Below are 20,556 nucleotides of genomic sequence, written 5' to 3'. Positions count from 1 at the left end.
AAAATCATGCCATTTACATGAATAAAGCTGCTTCTTTATAGTCAGTTTCAGCTTAAGCCAGCTAATTGCCAGCTATACAAATAGCAGAATACTAATTCATTTTCCACACATCATTCTATGATGAATTATTTAATAGGGTTGGACCAAATCAATAATTTAAAGATAGAAATGCTCGTGAAAAGAAAAAGTTGAAAAAACACTAACCAAATTATCAAATTAATTACTCATAACTTTTTTTTCCTCTCCCCTCTTTCTCAAATAGAAAACCCTAGCCATCAAGCATTTTTTTTTTGTTTTTCGTTTCGGCTGCCGTCAATGGTTTATTTTTGCCGTTGGCGGTAGCCATTTATTTTTTATTACTTTAGAATAAAATAAATGACCGACTCCTTTTCATCTTTTTCATTTTGGTTGGTAAATGTATCGACGAGGCGCATCAATTTCAATATATATACAAATAAAAAATCAGAGATGGATCAAGCCCTTTCAAAATTGAAGATGAAATCGTTATACGTTATATTAGTTTTTTTTTATAACCATTTTACAGCGATTGTCTTTCTTTTTTGAAAATTTTGTTGTTCTTTCTATATGAAAGATTTGTTGTTTTTTATGAAGAGTTTGTGAGTCTTCTGTTAGAAAGAAAAAGATTGGATCTTATTGTGTTAGAGCGGTTATGTAATTTTGATTTTGTTTTGTAAGGCGATCTGCGAATCAAGGTTTATATCTTGTTCCATGTCAGGTCATTAGAAACAGTTATACCCTTTCTGAATTCTTACACATGTAACTGCTTTTTATTATTAATGAAAGATTATTCGATTGTCAAAAAAAAAATTATCAAATTAATTATAACGATGTATTACGTAATACTGGAGTTCTAATGAACCGCGTGAGATGTACAATAGATACTAGCTTATTTCGTAAAATGTATATAAAATTCCATAAATTCTATAAAAAATCATTTTAGTGGGGGAAAATGAATCAAAACTACAAAAGATTTTGTTCAATAAAAGGAAAAACCTATGTGAATCTTCCCCCTCAATGGAAAAATTCAACTACTCCTACAATATGTAACTCTATGTGCAATAAAAAAATAACCTATCTAACTCAACTATATACCTTCAGCTCCAAGTTATTCATGTTTCAACATCATATTTGTTAATTTCTTAAACATTTAAATGAAAATATTTAGTCTCATCAGGTTGATCTATTGAAGAACTACTCCATCCAGACTTAGCGGTTTTGAATGAGTTTTGAGTGACATCCGACGATAGTTGCGTAAGCATTTTCGGCCGATTTAAGGTCATAGATAATTTTTCTGTAAGTGAAACTTTAGTGATCGAGTTTTTAGTGGAAGCATCTGCGGTCAGAACGCTAGCATTCAGGAATGGAGGTTGTCTCGGTGTCGGAATCACGGAATCTTCATTTGTTAGCATCTCAACTACATCTGCCATGGATGGTCTTAATGCAGGAGATGCCTGAGTGCATAGAAGGCCTATTTGTAGCACATTTTCTGCAATTTTAACAGCAGTTCTGTCTGGTATTCTAGCATCCATTGCTTGAATTAGCGTTCTTGACTTGAATTGCTTCCAAACCTGATAATGCATTAACAAAGAGACGTAATGTTAGCTAAACTGTAGCACGGAAACGGAAATGCTGAGATGGGAAACATCGAAAACTAGAGACGGCGGAACCAAATTTTTGACAAGATTTGGTTATCGATGTAGAATTTTCAGAGTTTCATAAGAGTTTATTTGGTATATGGTCCATGAGGTTTGGGTTTCAACTATGAGACATTGCAGAATGCAGAATGCATACATGAGTATGGTTCGAAACCGCGACCTCACTTAAGTCAAGAGAGTCCCTTACCAACTCACCTGCGCCTTGGGATTAGTTTCATAAGAGTTTCGTGTAATAAGCCTTTCAAAATTGATATGTATAGCTTCTGAATGCTTTAAGAACTCATAAACATTTGATTGAATGGAACTTTTGCGTATCTTTTCAAGAATGAAAATGATACCATGAAAAAAAGAATCTTACATTGTGCAAAATCGAACCCGATCCCTGAGAATAAACGCTGTTCTTTTTCCCAGTTGCAATCTCCAAAACAAGCACTCCGAAACCATAAACGTCTGCTTTCTCTGTTAGCTGTCCTCGGATTAGATACTCCGGAGCCATATATCCTCTGTCAAAGCACAAACATTTATGACACAGTAAAAATTAACATCACAAACTCAGTATGCATGATTTCTTAACAAAGATGTTAACTTAAGGATTCGGTTTCTTACAATGTTCCTGCAATGCCAGTACTCATATGAGTATTATCCGGGGCGAAACAACGGGCAAGCCCAAAATCTGCAATCTTTGGAATAAGCATCTCATCAAGAAGAACGTTGCTAGTTTTTATATCTCTATGGATAATTGTTACACCGCAACCTCCGTGAAGATACGCAAGTCCTTCTGCTGTTCCGAGAATGATCTGATACCTCTGCTGCCAACTTAGGATCTGTATCGTGCTTTTCACTGCACGAAAAGCAAAAAATTAAGAATTTTTAGTACTCAATTTCATAGCATTTGATAAACAAATTAATAATAATCTCACTAGTCACTGCTACATAAAGTGACAATAGCAACGCCAGCTTAGTAGCAGTTTCAAAATTGTTGCAATAAAACACTTATTGCCGCAAAGGAAAATGCAGCAGATTTAAAACCGTTACAATAAATCTAAGATAACGGTATTGGCACATTCATTTACGTAATAGTGGTGATGATATCGGAATTCGGTGCTACTTACTGAAAAGTATTTGATCAAGACTTCTGTTAGGTACATATTCATAAACAAGAAGACTTTCGGGTCCTTCAATACTGCAACCTAATAGCCTAACAAGATTTTTGTGTTGAATGCCACTAATCAAGTTAATTTCGTTGAAGAACTGATCGACCCATTGCCGCGTATTATACACTAATCTCTTAACTGCAACTACTCTTCCATCTGTTAGACTTCCTTTATATACAGAACCGGCTCCGCCTTGGCCGAGTTTCATTTCATCATTGAAATAATTGGTTGCTTTTTCCAGAACTTCATACTTGAAGTTTAAGTTGGAACTTTCGTGAAGTTGCCTGTTATTATCTTCATCTGTAAATAAGCAAGAACACTAATGTTAACAGTTCGTCGAGTTTGAAGTTCGAAACCAAGTCGAAACATATCTAACTAAAACCGCAAAGGGTATTGATTTGATTTCTTGATTGAATAATAGTTACCTTCTTTTTTTGTAGATAATCTTTCATACCCAAGAAAAGCACCAAAAGAAGATAGCACAATAAATGCTATTGCTGCTAAAACAATTGGTCCTACCAAACCACCTTCAGCATCTGGTAAATCAGCAAAACTAGTTAATTTCTAACAAGGCATTCATTTCAAATCTTCATTGCTCAGAATCGGAATGCTGAAACGGAAAATACTAAAACATAAACTAGACGGAAAATGATGTTTTTCATAAGAAAAAGTTGTAAACATTAACGAAGTTTCTTAAGCATTTATGGGAAACTCAAATGAGAATCCGATATCTTAAAACTCGATAAGTTTTCGTACAACCTGGTGTAGTATCTATTGACATCAAAACAAAACAAAGAAGATAACAAACAAGCAAATTTTCCGAGTTTTTTCAGAAAATGTAAACGAAACATATAACTCAACAAGTTTTCGTGCAACATGATTTCTAAGAAAGAAGTATCTATAGACATCTAAATTGTATGAAAATTCTCGAGTTCTCCACTACAACATTTTATTTCCTTTCCGAAAATGCTCTGCATCTCGGAATCTCTATATTTATAACCTATTCTTACGATTTCAAAGTTTTTGTCCCTAAACTACATAGATTGACATCAAAATCAAACAAAGAAGATATCAAACAAGCAAATCTAATCAACAAGAAACAGATAAAAAGACTCACCATCATCATGATTTTTAGAATCTGTGCTGATATTAAAGAACTTCTCAAGAGAATACTTCATATAACAACCAGTAAACAGTGCCTGACCAGCTCCCGGTGCACATTCTTTCAATTCCGAACCAGCCATCACCAAACAGTCTCTACATTCCGAATATGTAACGGAATTCCAACACTGAGCCAATGCATAAACAGGAACAGCTCCTTGTTTAGCCTCAACAGTAGCAAATGTTCCCTGAGCAAGCGTGTTTTCCGTTACATTCCGAATAACCTTTATAACTTTTTTCTTAAACTCCAAATGCAAAGAATTATCACTTAAAATACCTGTGGGCTGGCTACAATTCACATAATCAAATGCAGAATTCACTGATTCATTGAAAAAATTGTAATCATCATATCGAATAAAGCAACCATCGAGATAAATACGAGCTGCAGTTGTCGGAAGACACAGAGCAAGCTTTGCTCTGCCCTGGCTAAAACAGAGGTTACAATCAACACTCTTAAGATCAGCATTGCACTGCGCCAAGGCGTAAACTGCAGGCGCAGGAGACGTAATCGAAACCTGTCCCCATTTTTCCTTGGTAACTTTAGTTTGGAGTATTTCCATAACATCAATGAAATTCGGAACAAAAGCTGTGGAGCTTGTCGCATTTATATCCCCCTTATGAGAGCCGCAAATACGTTGAATTTCCGCGCTTTGAGTTGAAACACACATTTGAAAAGCAATAATTAGAATAACAAAGTATCCCCATCTGAGATTCTGAAAGAAAATGAATAATAATTGCATTGAAATCAAACTTGAAATTCTCTAATTTCCTCTGATTTTCCTCTGTTTTACTCTGTTCTTCTCTGTTTTGTATTGAACAGAGCACATGAGGATCATCACCATCAATAGGTTATTTTGAAAGAAGAATAAAAAACTATATTTGACCCACTTTTTTCCCCTATCTAGCTATTGATTTGGGCGAGATGCAGAGGAAAATTGAGCCGTACAATGTAATTTGCAATGAATTATAGTAAGTTCTGTTTTAATTTTGTTTTGAATGATCATTATTTTTTTTTTAAATTTGTTTAGTTGTTAGGGAATTAGGACTAGATGGAGAAGGAAGAATGAGAGAATCGAAAAAGATTAGAGGAGATGAACTGGATTTGTTTTATTTGTTCTTAATTTAGATTTTATTGTTATTAATTAAGATTTTTTTTATAATTATTAATTAAGATTTAATACATATAGCTTGTGACAGTGTATTTTTTGAGAATTTAGGATTTTTGATTGGTGCAATATATATTTGAAGACCTAAAATAAGCTGTCTATGTCTATGTTTAATTATAGCCAATATACTAGTCTGTGTTAAACTAGCCAATCAGTTCACATAGCAGTTTAGAATTCTCTTAATTGAGGCCTCCAACTTCACTTTTATTTAGTTAGATCCCTAAACTTTAAAATTTTATCATTTGTGAACTTTTGACTACTGTAGTTTTGGAGCTTGCATTACAAACATTTAACTCCATCAAATAATAAAATTAAGGCAAAATCCATTTAGAGATTTTTGTATTTTATTATTTTTGAACATGAGGTCTTCATTATTCACTTTCAGTCCTTATGGTCTTTGTACTACCATTGTTTCGTATTTCGTCTCACTCGTTATTAGCGAGAATGTGAGAAAAAATTCATACATAATTGATGTTTTTAATGATTTCTTGAACAAAAATAGTATAGCACATGAACTCTTAGATGAGTTTTATCTATAATTTTTTTAATTTTAATGTGCGTAAATTTGGTACCTTTAACAGTTAACGATGAGTGAGACTGTCAAACTCTGTCAAAATAAGGACGTCAAAATAGAAATAATTTGTATAGAGGGACCATCAAAATTTAAAATGGATTGTAAAGAGTTTATGGACAAAAATATTATAGTACAAAGACCTTAAGATAATTTTATCCTAAAATTAAAGTATCATTATAATTATAAGTAAATTTTTTAACTTTTAGCTTTTATTCAATCGACCCTCTTAACTTTTATTTTCATAATATTTATCTCCTTATAAACAAAAAGACCACCAAATGATTGTCAAAAAAAAAAAAAAGACCACCAAATAATTAAGTATTAATAGCGTAATTATTATTTATTGATATAGGAGTATTAAATAATTTAAAAGAAAACTGTAAAGTGAATCAATTTAAGATGCATTCATTTTATGTTGCAAAACTATAATATGAAAAAAAAGGTATCTCTTTAAAGATAAAAAAGATATTGTTTTTTATGATCTTATTATTGGAAAAAACAAACATTATGAATGATTTATGGATTCCTAACCAACAAAAGTTAGAATTTAAGCATGTAAAACTCGGTTAAATTATAAAATTGAACTATTATTACCTTTATAAGTAGATTCTTCAAATTTAATTTTGTTCAAGACTTACTTTTTTTCATAATTTCTAATTTATTGAAAAATGTAAATTATACTACTAAATAATTAAAGTATAAAAAATGTAGATTATTTAAATTTAGTCATCTACTAAACTAATCAAATTAAAAAATATAATTTAATCAATTTAAAATGCGTGCATTTTTTGGGTTGTAAATTATAGTAAAAAAGTTTATAGTTTAAATAAATAGCTCCATCTTCTTTTGAAAGTTAATCTTCAATTTTATGAAAACAAACTTAAGAAATTTACCAATAAAAATGTTACATCATTGGTATAATTTGCTAAGTTGTAAGTCATTTTTAACCAATAAATGAATGTCACGTCAGCATCGTGTATGAATTTGGAAAAAAAATAAAAGTTGGTATATTTTTAAAAAACGTAATTAAATTGAGAAAAAGCGTAAAATTGGTGAATTTTTATGATATTAACTTAAAAAAATATAAAAATTCAATTAAGTAATGAAAATAAAGATGGAAACTAAATTATAAACATCATATTATACATATATTCTGCCTTCATTTCTTGTAGCATAAAATTCTTATAAATTTTGATTTTCAGGATTATCGATCAAAGAATTTCCAACTTGACACAAAACCCATTGATATACGAACAAGCTATTTTTAGGTAATTGAGTGGGAAAAGGTGATAGTTTTATGGCCTAATTATTTAAAAACCACCCATCTTATAACTTTTTTTTATTTATGCCATGACTTAGGAAAATTTTCAATTGTACCCTATTTTTGATTTTTATGTTTTATTTGTACCCCAAACTTAAAAATTTTGATAATTTAATTAATTTAAGAATAAAAATATTAAAAACAAGATACATAAATGATTAATATTAACGTTTTATTCGAATATAGGTTAAAAATGAAGGACTAATTTAAATTTCTTTTCAAAAAAAAATAGGTCAATTTAACTCATTAGAGTAGAGATGAAACATAAAAATCAAAAATAGGGTACAACTGAAAATTTTTCAAGGTCATAGTATAAATAAAAAAAAGTTATAAGGTGGGTGGTTTTTAAGTAATTAGGCCTAGTTTTATAAGTAATTCAAGGAATAATGTCATACACGGTTATGCACTTTTTCAAATAAAAATTATTTATCCTAAGAGTGAATTTCTAGAATAGTTCAATTTGTTCTTCGAACTTAACATGAAAGAAATCAAATTTGCGGGTTTGAACAAAAACACTTTTGAATGGAAATTTTGTTGTGTTATCCTTTTAGCTCCAAGTTGTACATTAAGCTCTGATAATTTTTTGTACCTTCAGCTCCAATCGTTTTTTCTAACATCGATTGTGTGGGCAAAACAAAAGACTTAAATGGCAATTTGCCCCCTCTATTGAGTTAATAACTCTGATTCTCATTAATGAACTATGAAATATAAAGCTAGTATTTATACTAGCTACAAATGAAAGCTTAACACACAAGCTAAGAACAAATACACGAGCTAATCATGTACAGCTCATACTAACAGACTACAGCTAACCAACTCCAGCTCAGCAATCCATGACATTCAGCAATACTCCAATGAGAAGAAGCCACGTATGCAGAGGAGTAGAAGATGAAATATATCTGTAATAGCCTCCCTCAAGCTGGAGCATACAAATCTTGAATGCTCAGCTTGGAAAGAAAGGACATGAACAAGGTAGTAGGCAAAGGCTTGGTTAAAAAATCTGCTAACTGATTTGCTGAGGAAACAGGAAGCAAATGAACAATCTTATCCAAAACCTTTTGTCTGACAATGTGGCAATCAATCTCTATATGTTTTGTGCGTTCATGGAAAACAGGATTCTGAGCTATGTGGATAGCAGATTGATTGTCACAAAACAAAAGAGCAGACTATGGATGTGAAATGGACAAATCTTGAAGCAAATAAAGCAGCCATTGCAACTCACATGTAGTAGCAGCTAATGCTCTATATTCTGCCTCTGAAGAATTACGAGATACAGTAGTTTGTTTCTTGGATTTCCAAGAAATCAAAGAAGAACCAAGAAACACACAATAACCAGTGACAGATTTCCTGCTGTCTGAACATGTAGCCCAGTCAGAATCTGAGAATCCTTTGAGATGCATGGCAGTAGAAGCAGAGAAGAATATACCCTGACCAGGAGCTCTCTTTAAGTATCTAAGAACTCTATCATAGCAGAATAGTGTAAATCAGTTGGCTTATCCAGGAACTGGGACAGTTGCTGAACAGCATAAGAAATGTCAGGTCTTGTGGCACACAAATAGAGCAGCTTGCCAATAATTCTTCTATAAGTAGAATTATCAGGTAATGGAGTACCAGAATCCTGTGAGAGTTTCAAAGTAGAAACCATAGGTGTAGAGAGAGACTTACAACCTATATATCTTGTTTCTGCTAACAAATCCAGTGTATACTTTCTCTGGCACAAATTAATGCCTGTCTTGGATCTTGCTACTTCAAGGCCAAGGGAATATTTCAGTTCATGTAAATCCTTGATTTGAAAGGTTGCATGAAGATAAGCTTTAATTGCAACAATCTCAGATAAACAATTGCTGGCAAGAATCAAGTCATCAACATATATCAGCAAGGCAATGAAAAGAGAACCTTCTTGTTTAATGAACAAGCTTGAATCTGATGCTGCAGCATGAAAACCTCTTGCAATCAAAGAAGAAGTTAACTTGGCATGCCATTCTCTACTGGCTTGCTTTAAGCCATAGAGTGACTTCTGTAACTTACAAACAGAATTATGAGCAGGAAGAACAAGACCAGGAGGAGGATTCATGTAAATGTCTTCATGTAAATCACCATGCAAGAAGGCATTATTAATGTCCAACTGATGCAAAAACCAGTTTTTAGATGCAGCAACAGCTAACAACAGTCTGATAGTTGTTAACTTTGCTACAGGTGAAAATGTATCAAGGAAGTCAACCCCTGCTTGTTGGTTGTATCCTTTAGCCACTAACCTGGCCTTACATCTTTCAACAGATCCATCAGGATTATGTTTAACCTTATAGACCCATTTGCAACCAATGGCTTTCTTAGTTGCAGGTAAACTGGTAAGAATCCAGGTTTCATTATTCTGCAATGCAGTGAGTTCAGAATGCATAGCATCCTTCCAATAGTCATGTTTAATGGCTTCATTATAAGATTTTGGTTCAGAAATAGTGGATAAGTGGATAGAAAAGGCTTTGTGTTTTGGATGCAGATGATCATAGGAAAGGACATGGTGTAGAGAATGTTTAGTAAGAGTATGCAGAGGAGTAGAAGATAAAAGATTACAATGATAATCTTTTAGAAAATGGGGAGCAGTCCTTGTTCTAGAGGACCTCCTTAGTATTGTGGTAGGATTTGAAAGATCAGAAGGAGGTGAGGATGGTAATTGTATGGTTTGGCTTTGAAAAGATGATGCAGGTGTATTAACAACATCATGATCAATATAAGAATCAGTTGCAGTAAGATTTGGATTATGAACTAAATGAACAGGTTGATCAATAATTTGTACTGAAATCTGTTTAAAAGGAAATACATTTTCATAAAACTTGACATTTCTGGAAATGAAAATGCATTTTGTTTGTAAATTGTAAAGTTTGAAACCTTTGATATGAGAGGGATATCCAATGAATACACTTTGAATAGCCCTTGAATCAAATTTAGATCTTAAATCAGAAATAGTGGATGCATATGCCAAACAGCCAAAGGTTTTTAGATTATCAAACTTTGGTGGATTTTGATAGAGAATTTCAAAAGGAGTTTTGTTATCAAGAAGAGGGGAAGGTATTCTATTTATGAGATGTACTGCATGAGTAACAAACTCAGACCATAATGTAACTGGTAAATTGGACTGAAATTTCAGAGATCTAGCCACATTCATGATGTGCTGATGTTTCCTTTCAACTATACTATTCTGTTGTGGGGTATAAACACAACTCTTTTGATGAGTTATACCATGTGTTTGATAAAAGACAGGCATATTGAATTCCAAACCATTATCTGATCTCACACACTTAACTTGTACTCCAAATTGAGTTTTAACAAAAACAATGAACTGCTGTAAGAAGGACTGAACCTCTGATTTGGATTTTAAGATATCCTGGTAAATCTGCTTTTACTATCTACAATAGAAAGAAAGTATCTATGACCATTATGAGAAACAGTTCTAAATGGTCCCCATATATCTACACTTATTACATCAAAAATGTTTTTGACAATTGTGTCACTAGTTGGAAAAGGCAACTTTCTTTGCTTAGCTAAATGACATATGTCACAATGATTATTAACAGGTAAAGTAATGTTTGGATTAGAAGCTTGTAGCAACTTGAGTCTTGGAGTAGATGGATGTCCAAGTCTGAAGTGCCACAGCTGAGAAGAATCAATAGGGGTTTTGAAGGTAGATGCAGCCATTTTTGTGGTTGCAATGAAAGGCTTGACTAAGTGATATAGTCCCTGTATTTTCTTAGCTAAACCAATCATCTTCGAGGTATGGAGATCCTGGATAAAGCAATAATTATAATGTAAGAGAACATAATATCTCTGAGAATTTGTTAACTGGCTTGTGGAAATGAGGTTGAATGAAAATTGAGGTATGTGTAAGGCGTCGGTAAGAATAAAAGAAGAAGAGAGTTGTACTGTTCCAATGTGTTCAACTGGGATTTTTTGACCATTTGGCAAATGCACAAAAACATTGAAAACCTTTTTATAGTTCAAAAAACTTTTTAAAGAACAAATTATATGATCAGTGGCTCCAGAGTCCACAATCCAAGTGTCTTTATGCAAATGAGAATATACTGAACATGAGTAAGAAATTTTACCTTGCTCATTTTGAACTGGATTGAAAGAAGTAGAAATGGTGTTGACATGAGGCTGACTGTTGGCTTTCACAGAAGAGTTCACCTGCTGCATTAATGCTGCATATTCCTCTGAGGTCATATGAATCATATTATCCTGCCCTTGTCCTTGCTCATTGTCTGCAATTCTCAGATTCTCAACATTTTGTGCTATTGTGCTCATCATAGTGTTATCTGACTCCACTTGATTTGCATAGCTCTGAGTTTGTTTTCCTTTAGACTTAAAGTCTGGTGGATATCCATGCTTTTTATAGCAATTATCCACAGTATGGTTTGTCATACCACAGTAAGTACATTTGAGACCCTGAGGTCCTTGATTGTAGAATTTCTTCTGTCCAGTATTGCTATGTCCTGCACCAAACTGAGGTTTTGGCAACAATCCATTCCCCATTTGTGTTTTGGCATAGAATACATTTGGTTCAATCATAGTAGCAACAGGAATACCAAACTGTCTTTCATGTTGTATTGCCATTGAAAAAACTCTGTTAATCTTAGGCAAAGGTTCCATCAGCAGGATTTGAGACTTGATTGTAACAAAGTTCTCATTTAATCCTTTCAAAAATCTGATGACATAATCACTTTCTATGTATTCCTTAATAGTCACTAATGCACCACATTGACACTGTGGATTGCATTTACAGTGAGGAGCAGGTCTCAAATTGGATAATTCATTCCACAGTTCCTTAAGGTGAGTATAATATTCAACAACAGATAATGTGTTCTGTTTAAAAGCATATAATTCTTCCTGAATATCAGAAATTCTATAAGCATCACCTTGGGAAAAACGAGACTGTAGATCAAGCCATGCTTCCAAGGCACTGTCAATCCATTCAATACTTTTATGAATTGCTGGACTCACTGAGTTGTAAATCCATGATAATACCAGATTGTTGCATCTCTCCCAAACATTAACCATAGAGTTGTCTCTGCCGGGTACAGGTACTGTTCCATCAATGAAACATTTTTTATTCTTCGCAATCAATGCCATTTTCATGCCTCTTGACCAAGAGTGATAGTTTGTTCCATCAAGAATAGGTGAAACCAAGGAGATTGATGTGTTCTCGCTTGGATGAACATAGTACGGACTAGAAGGATTCTCCTCCTGTCTCCATACATTAGCTGTGTTAGTAGCAGCCATTGAAATACTGGTTTTGATGTATCAAATCTTGTTGAAATCTAAGATTATTCTATCGCAAGATAGAGGAATGAGAAATGAATGAGAATCTATAATTTGTTTGCGGAAATATGAAGAGAATAGAGAGAAAAAGGCTGTTTGGTAGCTGAGAAAGTGATGAGAAAAGAAGAGAAACTTGGCAGTTACTGCCGAGAAAAGGAGCAAAAATGCTCTGATACCATATTGAGTTAATAACTCTGATTCTCATTAATGAACTATGAAATACAAAGCTAGTATTTATACTAGCTACAAATGAAAGCTTAACACACAAGCTAAGAACAAATACACGAGCTAATCATGTACAGCTCATACTAACAGACTACAGCTAACCAACTCCAGCTCAGCAATCCATGACATTCAGCAATACTCCAATGAGAAGAAGCCACGTATGCAGAGGAGTAGAAGATGAAATATATCTGTAATACCCTCAACTTATAAATAATGGACAATTTACGTATAAATTAATTTTATGGATAAATTACTCACAAATTTAATAATTATGGGCAATTAATCCCATTTGGACAAATTAATTAACAAGTTGAAGGGGCAAATTGCCAATTTAGGGAACAATTAGCTTACAAGTAAAGGGGGCAAATTGCTAAAATCGGGTTAATTGTCCATAATTAACAAGTTCGTGATTAATTTGCCCACAAAATTAATTCATGTGTTAATTGTCCTTTGTTTACAAGTTGAGTGGGTAAATTGCCACTTAACTCCAAACAAACTAAAATGCTTATATTAAGGGCGTTTTTTTAAAACTGATGAACTAAATCATATTTCATCATTTGTACCAAATTCGTGAGGCAAAATAATTTTTGGTTAGAATTCCCATAAATTCACACGCATACATAGACAGATTCTAATTAAGTTTTAAATGGTTTACAACGGTTTCTTAAAATAAATTTGAAACTGATTTAAAAAATTGTTTCTATTATAGTTTCAAACAGTTTAAAAAACGGAGTATTTTTACAAATTTTCAGAGTAAAAAAAATAAATTTTCATCGTAAAAATATAAATTTTTGGAAAAATAGGTAAAATATAAGTTTTTTAAAAACAGAATATGTTTGCAAATATATATTTTAAAATGGGTATTTTTTGCAAATTCCTCATTAGTTTTCTTCATTATTAGCCCGGGCTTAAAGTTGAACTTTGGTGGCCATTTTTATAGTCTTGCCGGTATAAAGCAGGACTTGATCAGTAATTAGATAATTAATCAAAGCAATAAGGTAGCGTTTAATTTCATTAGGCATTAGCTGCAAGTTTTATCAAAAAGAATGTACAAAGCCAATGTTCTTAGTCATTCATGAAAAACGGTCCATATATACTGTCCACAACCGCAAACTGCATATTCTCCGATGGCTTCCAATGTCGTTTCCTTTGATTAATAAACCAATTATTAATCTGCTTCTGATCCAGACAAGTCGCATCCGCCAACGCAACCTTATCCGCTTCCTGTCCAAATTCATGTCAAAGAATTCAAATATTTTTGTGCTAAACCCTAACAGGATCAGCTTAAAAGAAATTAGGGTTTTCAGTTATTAGTAGAGCAGAAGAAGTTACCGTTGGATATGGCCATTTGTAATGAATGTTCCACCAGTTGAGTAGGATTTGCCTTGCTTCCTTTGGTAGCTTTCCTTTCTTTTTCTTTTTGGAAAATTCATGCTTCAGGCTACTTATGTAACCGCTATATTTCTGCAACAATTTATCCTTGAGCTCTCGATCTTCGTTTGCTCGAGCTGAATCTTGTACCTCTACCTCTCCGGCACTGACATCTTCATCTGATGAACCAGCAGCTTCATCTGCCAGAATAATGAAGCAGATAATCAGCAAATGTTTAAGAAAAGACTACCAAAGCAAAAAAGAAAGTTTTCAAGCATCCATTGTCCAATTTGGTATAAACAATTCAAGCTATTATATATTAATTACAGCTCAACAACATTTCATCTATGCAGCATCGAACCGAAAACATTCACAAAATATTTGCTGAACAGCGAAAAAAAACAATATCTAAAATTTCCAAATTTCATAAACATTTCCAGAAATGAAAAGACAACTAAATGTAATAGTCGAGAAGTTTCCGGGCAATATAGCCTTTTGGTTACGAGCTATTAAAACAAATGATTTGTATGATTATTAACCAATAAATTATCAAACTAAGTTACCAAGTTTGAAAAATAACTAAGTTACGAAAGAACCCTAAAAAAGGAAGTTTTATTATTTTGAAATGCCCTAAAAGGAAGTTAGGGTTAAGTGTAGAAAACCGAAAACAGTAAAAACACATGGATGCAGAGATTCCATGTCCCCATGGATGTGATGTTACTTAAATTTGCACCATGCCATACCATAGTTGGGACCCATCAACCAAATTTTTTCATCCTTCAACATTATTGGACATAGCAAAAGTGACAGAAATTGTTGAGTCAAGTCCAGTCAGTGTAGGGTTTTATTAAAGAGTACGGCCCTAGGAAAAGAAAAAATTTAAGAGTTTTAGAGATAGAGAGAGAAAAAGATAACCCGCAAGGCACGCACGCACTCTTCTCTTCCCAAACTTGTTTAAAACTCTCACTGACAAACATTTATAAACACTTCATCTGCACAATATTACAACCCTAACAATAGTGCTACAACAGTACTAAACTATGGTAAGCTTACACAAGCTCCACCCACTTTGGAAAAGCTAAAGATTGAGAACATTTATTTATGCAGCTCAAGAATGTTCAAAGTGTTAGGGTTTTAAAGAAACGAAAATGTATACGAAGTTTGAAAAAAAGGGCGACTGAAAGGTCTTGTCGTGAACAAATGACATGGCTAAAGATGACAAATTTCTTGACGTAAAAGTGACAATCTGAGAGGAAATGAAATGAAATGACGAGGTGGCGCAAGGCTCTAGAATGGCATTAAATGAAGAGTGATGAAGAAAGGAACAAATATGATGATGATGAAGGAGGAGACAAAAGTATTTTTATGCCAAACCACCGAAAGGCTGAGCCAGTGAGAGTCGTCTCTTTGTTTCAGAACTCAGGTTCTGCAGCGTTAACTGCGGGCGTCATGTGGTTTACTAACCCTACCTCCCCTCCTTTTTCTCTTTATCTCTATATTGCCCTTTTTACAATCAAGTTTTACTCACACATGCCCTAATCAAATACATTTAAAATCTTATCATATCTATTATTAGATGTACATTTTTATCTTTATAAATTATTAATTTAATTTATTTAGCCTTTGTTAAAAAAAAAGTTATTAATTTATAAAATCTACACAAACACAACCCGCCAACTCATTTTAACACTTAATTTTTAGGGATGTGATCACTAAATGAATTCAAACAGAAATTACTAGCAAGTGGCCGATGGAAAATATGTACCTTAGTAATTTTATCAAGAAGCTAAAAATAATTTTTTTTTAAAAGCATATAGTTGATAGTTTTAAAGTGAATGAATATGATGAAAATTCTATCTATGTAAATAGAAATTCAGCAGATAATTTTTTTTTTTTTGGTAAGCCCATCCGGTTTCCAAGACTTCGCCCTGACTAATCCAGATCTGCCCCGCGTCGCGCACCTAGCATGGTGGGTGAGTCTTCCAGTGGGAATTTTCTGCATTCACAAGGACTCGAACCCGAGACCTTGCTTAAGCGATACCAAGCCGCTTAGCACTTGGACCAACTCCCATTGGTAGCAGATAATTTTATTTAGCGACCTATCGTTGTTAGTAAAAATACAGTTTGATTACCAGAATGTAAGAATTTTAAAATCAATAATGATAATTCTAATAGTTTAATAACTCCAATTCAAGAACTGGACGATAAGGTCATTAAGCACATTAGCCTATAAGAAAAAGCAGTTTAAGAATCTGGAATAATATGTTTTTCAAACAAAAACATGCATATGCCAGCAGTCACTAATAACAAGTGGGAGAATATGGTATTAATATTCATAATCTTATTGGTTCAATATAGTGAGTCATGGCTTTACAACAAGGAAGAAAATACATGAAAACGCATGGGAAATGACAGAAAATGCACAAAATTGGTCTGCTTTCATTCACTTTATGTTAAAAAAGATTAGAATAAGTGATTAACAATAGCATTAGTTTCAGCAAAGCATCAAAAGTTTGTTAATAGAATTAAAAAGAATTCAATCAATAACATGCGGTAAAATTTATAATCATAGAATTAATAAAGAAGCATTCTAGCTAATAGAAATTACAAATTCTTAAGCAGGTAGTTAACTGAAAAAATATGCAAAGGCCTTATTATATTACTTTCAAAAGAGTATTAGAGCTTTAATTTTACGCATGCAACATTATAATATTTCTAACTGATCAATATATAAAAGTTTGTTATTCCTAAGGGAAAAAAACAATAAAAGACTCCATGCTCACAACTAGAAACAGTGCATGAAAAACATCTTTATCTCAAAATGCTGCTAAAAATAGCTAGCAAAAATATTAGTAAATGTGTAATCTTGTAAGCTTGGCCACGCAGTCATTACTAAAATAGCAATTTAAGCAGACATACACCATATGCACAAAGTACAAAAGCAAATGGTTGTAACCACCATTGAATTAAATTAATCCCTGAAAGCAGGAGATCAAGTATCTTAAAAAGATTAGTACACAAATTAAAATGTGTATTAATCTTAACATGAGCAGATTTTCTGATTCTTCTTTAACTTGCTCAAAAGCAAATGTAATATTTTGAAAACCTAACTCTTGGTAGTAATTCAGTCTGCCACGATAAAATGTCGTCCTAAGATTCAGTTTTGAAATCATCTATAGTTAATTATATAATGTGGATGATTAAGCTTAAAAGAGACTTGCTTTCAGTTTTTAAGCTTTATTTTATAAGTTTGCAAGTCCTGCAACTCTTCCCAATGAATTGTTTATATGCAAAATGGATTACTGCCAGAACTAGACCAATGATTCTAATCCTTTCTCTAGAACTAGTATTTAATTCATACTTGGGCATGCAATACAACTCATGCTCCATTTGTACTTTAGTCTTAAATCTCTAATTATAATTGAGTTCCAATAAAGTGCACAACCAGTTGTATAAAGCTAACCACCATTACCAGTTGCTACCCGCACAGCTAAAGGATTGTGTCGTGGCAAAGTTGGATGAACAAATGAAACGTCGTTAACCGTTTTGTAAAGAACATAATAACCAAAAAATATTCAACCAACATCTCAACACTCACCAAAAAAAAACAAGTATTGAGTCAGCATTGACTCAACCTTGCCTATAATCAACCTATGAAATAATCTAGACAAAAGATTTTGCTCAAGTTAAAGCTTCACCAAAAGAACAATATTTATTCTATATATTCTATATGCAAATAAACTCATTTGAATCCAGTTTTATACTCAAAGAAAATAACTTTAACAAAAAAAAACAGACTAAAAAGGATAAAATAAGAACTCAACAAATGTCAAGAAAAGGCTGAATGATATTACCAATGACTTCAGAATTCAGAACTATTCTACTTCTAAATTTTATAATTGTCAATCACAGGAGAACAATACCAGAGCTACATTGGATTATCCATTTCAAAAGGAAAAGGGTAGTCCTTATTCAGATTAGGGTTTTTGTTTGTTTTGCTTTTTTACTTGAAATACGCTACATCTGAAATCTTGAATTATAGTTCATATCCACAATGATAAATGTTGTCAAAGGTGCAGGCTTTTTTCCAGTACCAATTTGGGGAAATTTACCTATGAAAAAATTTCTCATGCTAAAATGCGCTAGGTTTTCATGCTAACGTGCGCTTTGACACTCTTTTATGTGATCATTATCAGGACACGAATCAAACAAATATAAAATAAAGATAGAGAAGAGAGAAATTAAACCGGAAATATGAGTTCTTGAAGAAGCTGTAGTAGTAGTAGTAGTGTTGCAGAGGCTATTTAACTGTGCTTCAATATCATTCAAGAAAGTAGTCGCTTCGTTGAACGGCCGGGAGAGATCCGATTTGTATTTCACCAGAATGTCACAGTAGGTTTCCTGCAAAAAGAAGAATAAAACTAAAATCAGAAAAGATAAATAAAATAATCTTTGTAAAGGAGAATTAGGAAAATTGATTAGGGTTTGGGTTTGATAAGAAGAAAAAAATACCATGAACTCGTCGAGCTCAGGATCTGCACCTAAGCAAGAGGTTATAGCGGTGGGCCTCTTAGAAAGATCAGTTTCTTGCCGGATTTCTTCTAATATATACGCCATCTGCGGCGGAGCTCCCACCTACAAAACGTTACAAAAAACATGGTTTAAAGCTTTGATCAGTTTAATATAAACTACCTAGTGGAGTTGAAAAAGGAGTCTTTATTTCAACTGATTGGGTAAAAAGAAAAAAAATGTTAAAAGAATTGATTCATGTCCATGTATTTTGTTATCATAATAGCGTTATAAATATAATTTTTGCCGAGTTCTTGATCAAAATTTATATTTTGTTTTAGCAATAGTTAATATATACCTTCTGGCAATCAATATAAGACTGAAGCAATTTGGGATAAAGAGGATGAGAAGCAATTTTAGCCCTAATAGCACTAGAAACCTCCTCCTCTGAACTACCACCACTTCTCTGCATCTCGGCCACCATAGAGGCGGCATCCGATACAGCAGAAGAACCATGAAACAACTGCTCCGAACCTAGAAACGGAAAAGAAATCCCCGGTGACGCAGAAAAGCCGCCATGATAACCACCAGCAACAACCATATTCTCCGGCACAACTTGCTGCATAGAATAACCACTACAACTTGAGTGAAGATGATACAGCTCATCCATGGCTGATTGGAAGAAGAAAAACAAAAAGTAAAATCTTGTTCAGACAATAAGACAGAGAACAAACTATAAAGCTACTAGTTGAAGAAGTGGAGATGGAACGAGAAAGCTGTATAGTGTAAGAAGGAGCTGGAGTATATATGATAATGAGTGACGAGAAAAAAGGTTTTATAAGTAGAGTAATTTCTGTATTCCTTCACTTTTTCCTTTATTTTAAGTTGAGAGATCATTTATTGATTTGGGTGCTTAATGAAAGTAGTAGTAATTACGTGAGTAAAACGGAGGACATTGGGTTTGGTGAATGGGTGATATTTAGCGTACAAACATTGAGATATTCTGATGGCTTCGCTTCTTTATCTTCTTTACTCTTTCCAGGTTTAACCCTAACTATGTCTACGCTGTTACTACGCGCCTTCAGGTTAGGGAACTTTTAATCTTTTCTTTTAGTACTCAACTAGTTTGCCATGGCTAGTCACCAAGCAGCTAAGGCTCTTCATGGTATGTTTTACTTTTAAATTTTGGTTTCCAACCCCCAATAGTGGTTAAACCAATTTAAAGATTTTAAAATTTAACTGTTAGAGTACTAATTATGTGATAAGCGTATGTTACGTTGGATGAAATTAATCAATTTTCTATGAATAATAAATATGGACTACTATCTACTGCCCCTAATTACTAAGATACCGTCTTTATTTTTATCTAAATACCTTCTAACCTATTTCAAATTCAAAAACTCAGTCATATTCAAATTCTATCAACTCACGCTCAAATCAGACGAACGGATATAATAATTTGAAGTAAAAATGTCAAAATTTACCCAAAATAGAGGTACGGGAGCCTCCGGTAAGTAGTCGTTTTTATGTTTTTTTTATTGTTTTAGTCGTTTTTTTTAAATTATGGACAGACGCCTCCGGATTAAGCAATTTGTTTTTGGTTTTGGTTAAAAGGGCGAGAAAGTAATTGAGAGGGGCTGTGCCTAATAACTAGGGACGGTATTTAGTACTAACATCCTAATAAATTGATAATCATTCGATATTATTAATAATAAATGTTTAGTTAAAATCAAACGCTCTTTAATTAATGATTGTTCTGATAAGCTAATTAATGATTGTTCTGATAAGCTAATTAATGATTGTTTATAACATTCAATAGTGTCACATTTCACTCATTTAATTTATAGTTTACGGTCTAATGTTAAGTTCATATAAGAATTTGTTATTTTTACAAAATTTTAAAAATCATTAAATTGTTTCATTTTTATTTTCCTATTAATGATGTTTATAAAATAATATCTAGAAAAAAAGTGGAGCTTCTAAAATATAACAAATGATTACTTTTTGAGTATTTAGTTTAATTACCTGTTCGTGAAGTGTTTTCTCTTTCAAATTTGTTCTTAATTATTAATCCGTATTTCAGTTA

At 32.9% G+C, this 20,556-nt stretch overlaps 3 protein-coding genes across 3 annotated transcripts; all 3 read right to left on the bottom strand.

Annotated features, from left to right (window-relative positions):
• Nucleotides 1-1,097: 1,097 nt before the first annotated feature.
• LOC126674931 (cysteine-rich receptor-like protein kinase 1) lies at nucleotides 1,098-5,026 on the bottom strand. Its single transcript, XM_050369477.2, has 6 exons — nucleotides 3,948-5,026; nucleotides 3,256-3,366; nucleotides 2,789-3,130; nucleotides 2,283-2,517; nucleotides 2,035-2,179; nucleotides 1,098-1,589 (listed from the first exon to the last, which is right to left on the bottom strand). Exons 1-6 carry the CDS (start codon nucleotides 4,729-4,731, stop codon nucleotides 1,161-1,163), a joined length of 2,046 nt encoding a protein of 681 aa, XP_050225434.1. The 5' UTR covers nucleotides 4,732-5,026; the 3' UTR covers nucleotides 1,098-1,160.
• Nucleotides 5,027-10,424: 5,398 nt separating this feature from the next.
• LOC130015294 (uncharacterized) lies at nucleotides 10,425-12,326 on the bottom strand. The gene has a single exon (XM_056105091.1). It carries the CDS (start codon nucleotides 12,324-12,326, stop codon nucleotides 10,425-10,427), a length of 1,902 nt encoding a protein of 633 aa, XP_055961066.1.
• A 1,245-nt stretch (nucleotides 12,327-13,571) lies between these two features.
• On the bottom strand, nucleotides 13,572-19,477 carry LOC126674934 (homeobox protein knotted-1-like 6). Its single transcript, XM_050369481.2, has 5 exons — nucleotides 18,829-19,477; nucleotides 18,474-18,596; nucleotides 18,209-18,362; nucleotides 13,923-14,161; nucleotides 13,572-13,814 (listed from the first exon to the last, which is right to left on the bottom strand). Exons 1-5 carry the CDS (start codon nucleotides 19,138-19,140, stop codon nucleotides 13,656-13,658), a joined length of 987 nt encoding a protein of 328 aa, XP_050225438.1. The 5' UTR covers nucleotides 19,141-19,477; the 3' UTR covers nucleotides 13,572-13,655.
• Nucleotides 19,478-20,556: the final 1,079 nt, after the last annotated feature.

This window comes from Mercurialis annua, linkage group LG3 (assembly GCF_937616625.2).
Source record: "Mercurialis annua linkage group LG3, ddMerAnnu1.2, whole genome shotgun sequence".
Lineage (NCBI taxonomy): Eukaryota > Viridiplantae > Streptophyta > Magnoliopsida > Malpighiales > Euphorbiaceae > Mercurialis > Mercurialis annua.
The sequence above is the reverse complement of the archived record's forward strand: the minus strand, read 5'-3'. Positions and strand labels throughout refer to the sequence as shown.

Bases quoted from the DNA above. Each gene is read 5' to 3' on its own strand.
- LOC126674931 (XM_050369477.2), bottom strand. From the start codon at position 4,731: ATGCAATTATTATTCATTTTCTTTCAGAATCTCAGATGGGGATACTTT. The intron at 3,367-3,947 runs GTGAGTCTTTTT...CTGATTTACCAG, and splicing joins TTCTAAAAATCATGATGATG to ATGCTGAAGGTGGTTTGGTA. The intron at 2,180-2,282 runs GTAAGAAACCGA...GTGCTTTGACAG, and splicing joins ACTGGCATTGCAGGAACATT to AGGATATATGGCTCCGGAGT.
- LOC130015294 (XM_056105091.1), bottom strand. From the start codon at position 12,326: ATGGCTGCTACTAACACAGCTAATGTATGGAGACAGGAGGAGAATCCT.
- LOC126674934 (XM_050369481.2), bottom strand. From the start codon at position 19,140: ATGGATGAGCTGTATCATCTTCACTCAAGTTGTAGTGGTTATTCTATG. The intron at 18,597-18,828 runs GTATATATTAAC...AACGTTTTGTAG, and splicing joins CTTATATTGATTGCCAGAAG to GTGGGAGCTCCGCCGCAGAT. The intron at 14,162-18,208 runs GTTTAATTTCTC...TTATTCTGGCAG, and splicing joins TTCAAGAACTCATATTTCCG to ATGAAGCTGCTGGTTCATCA.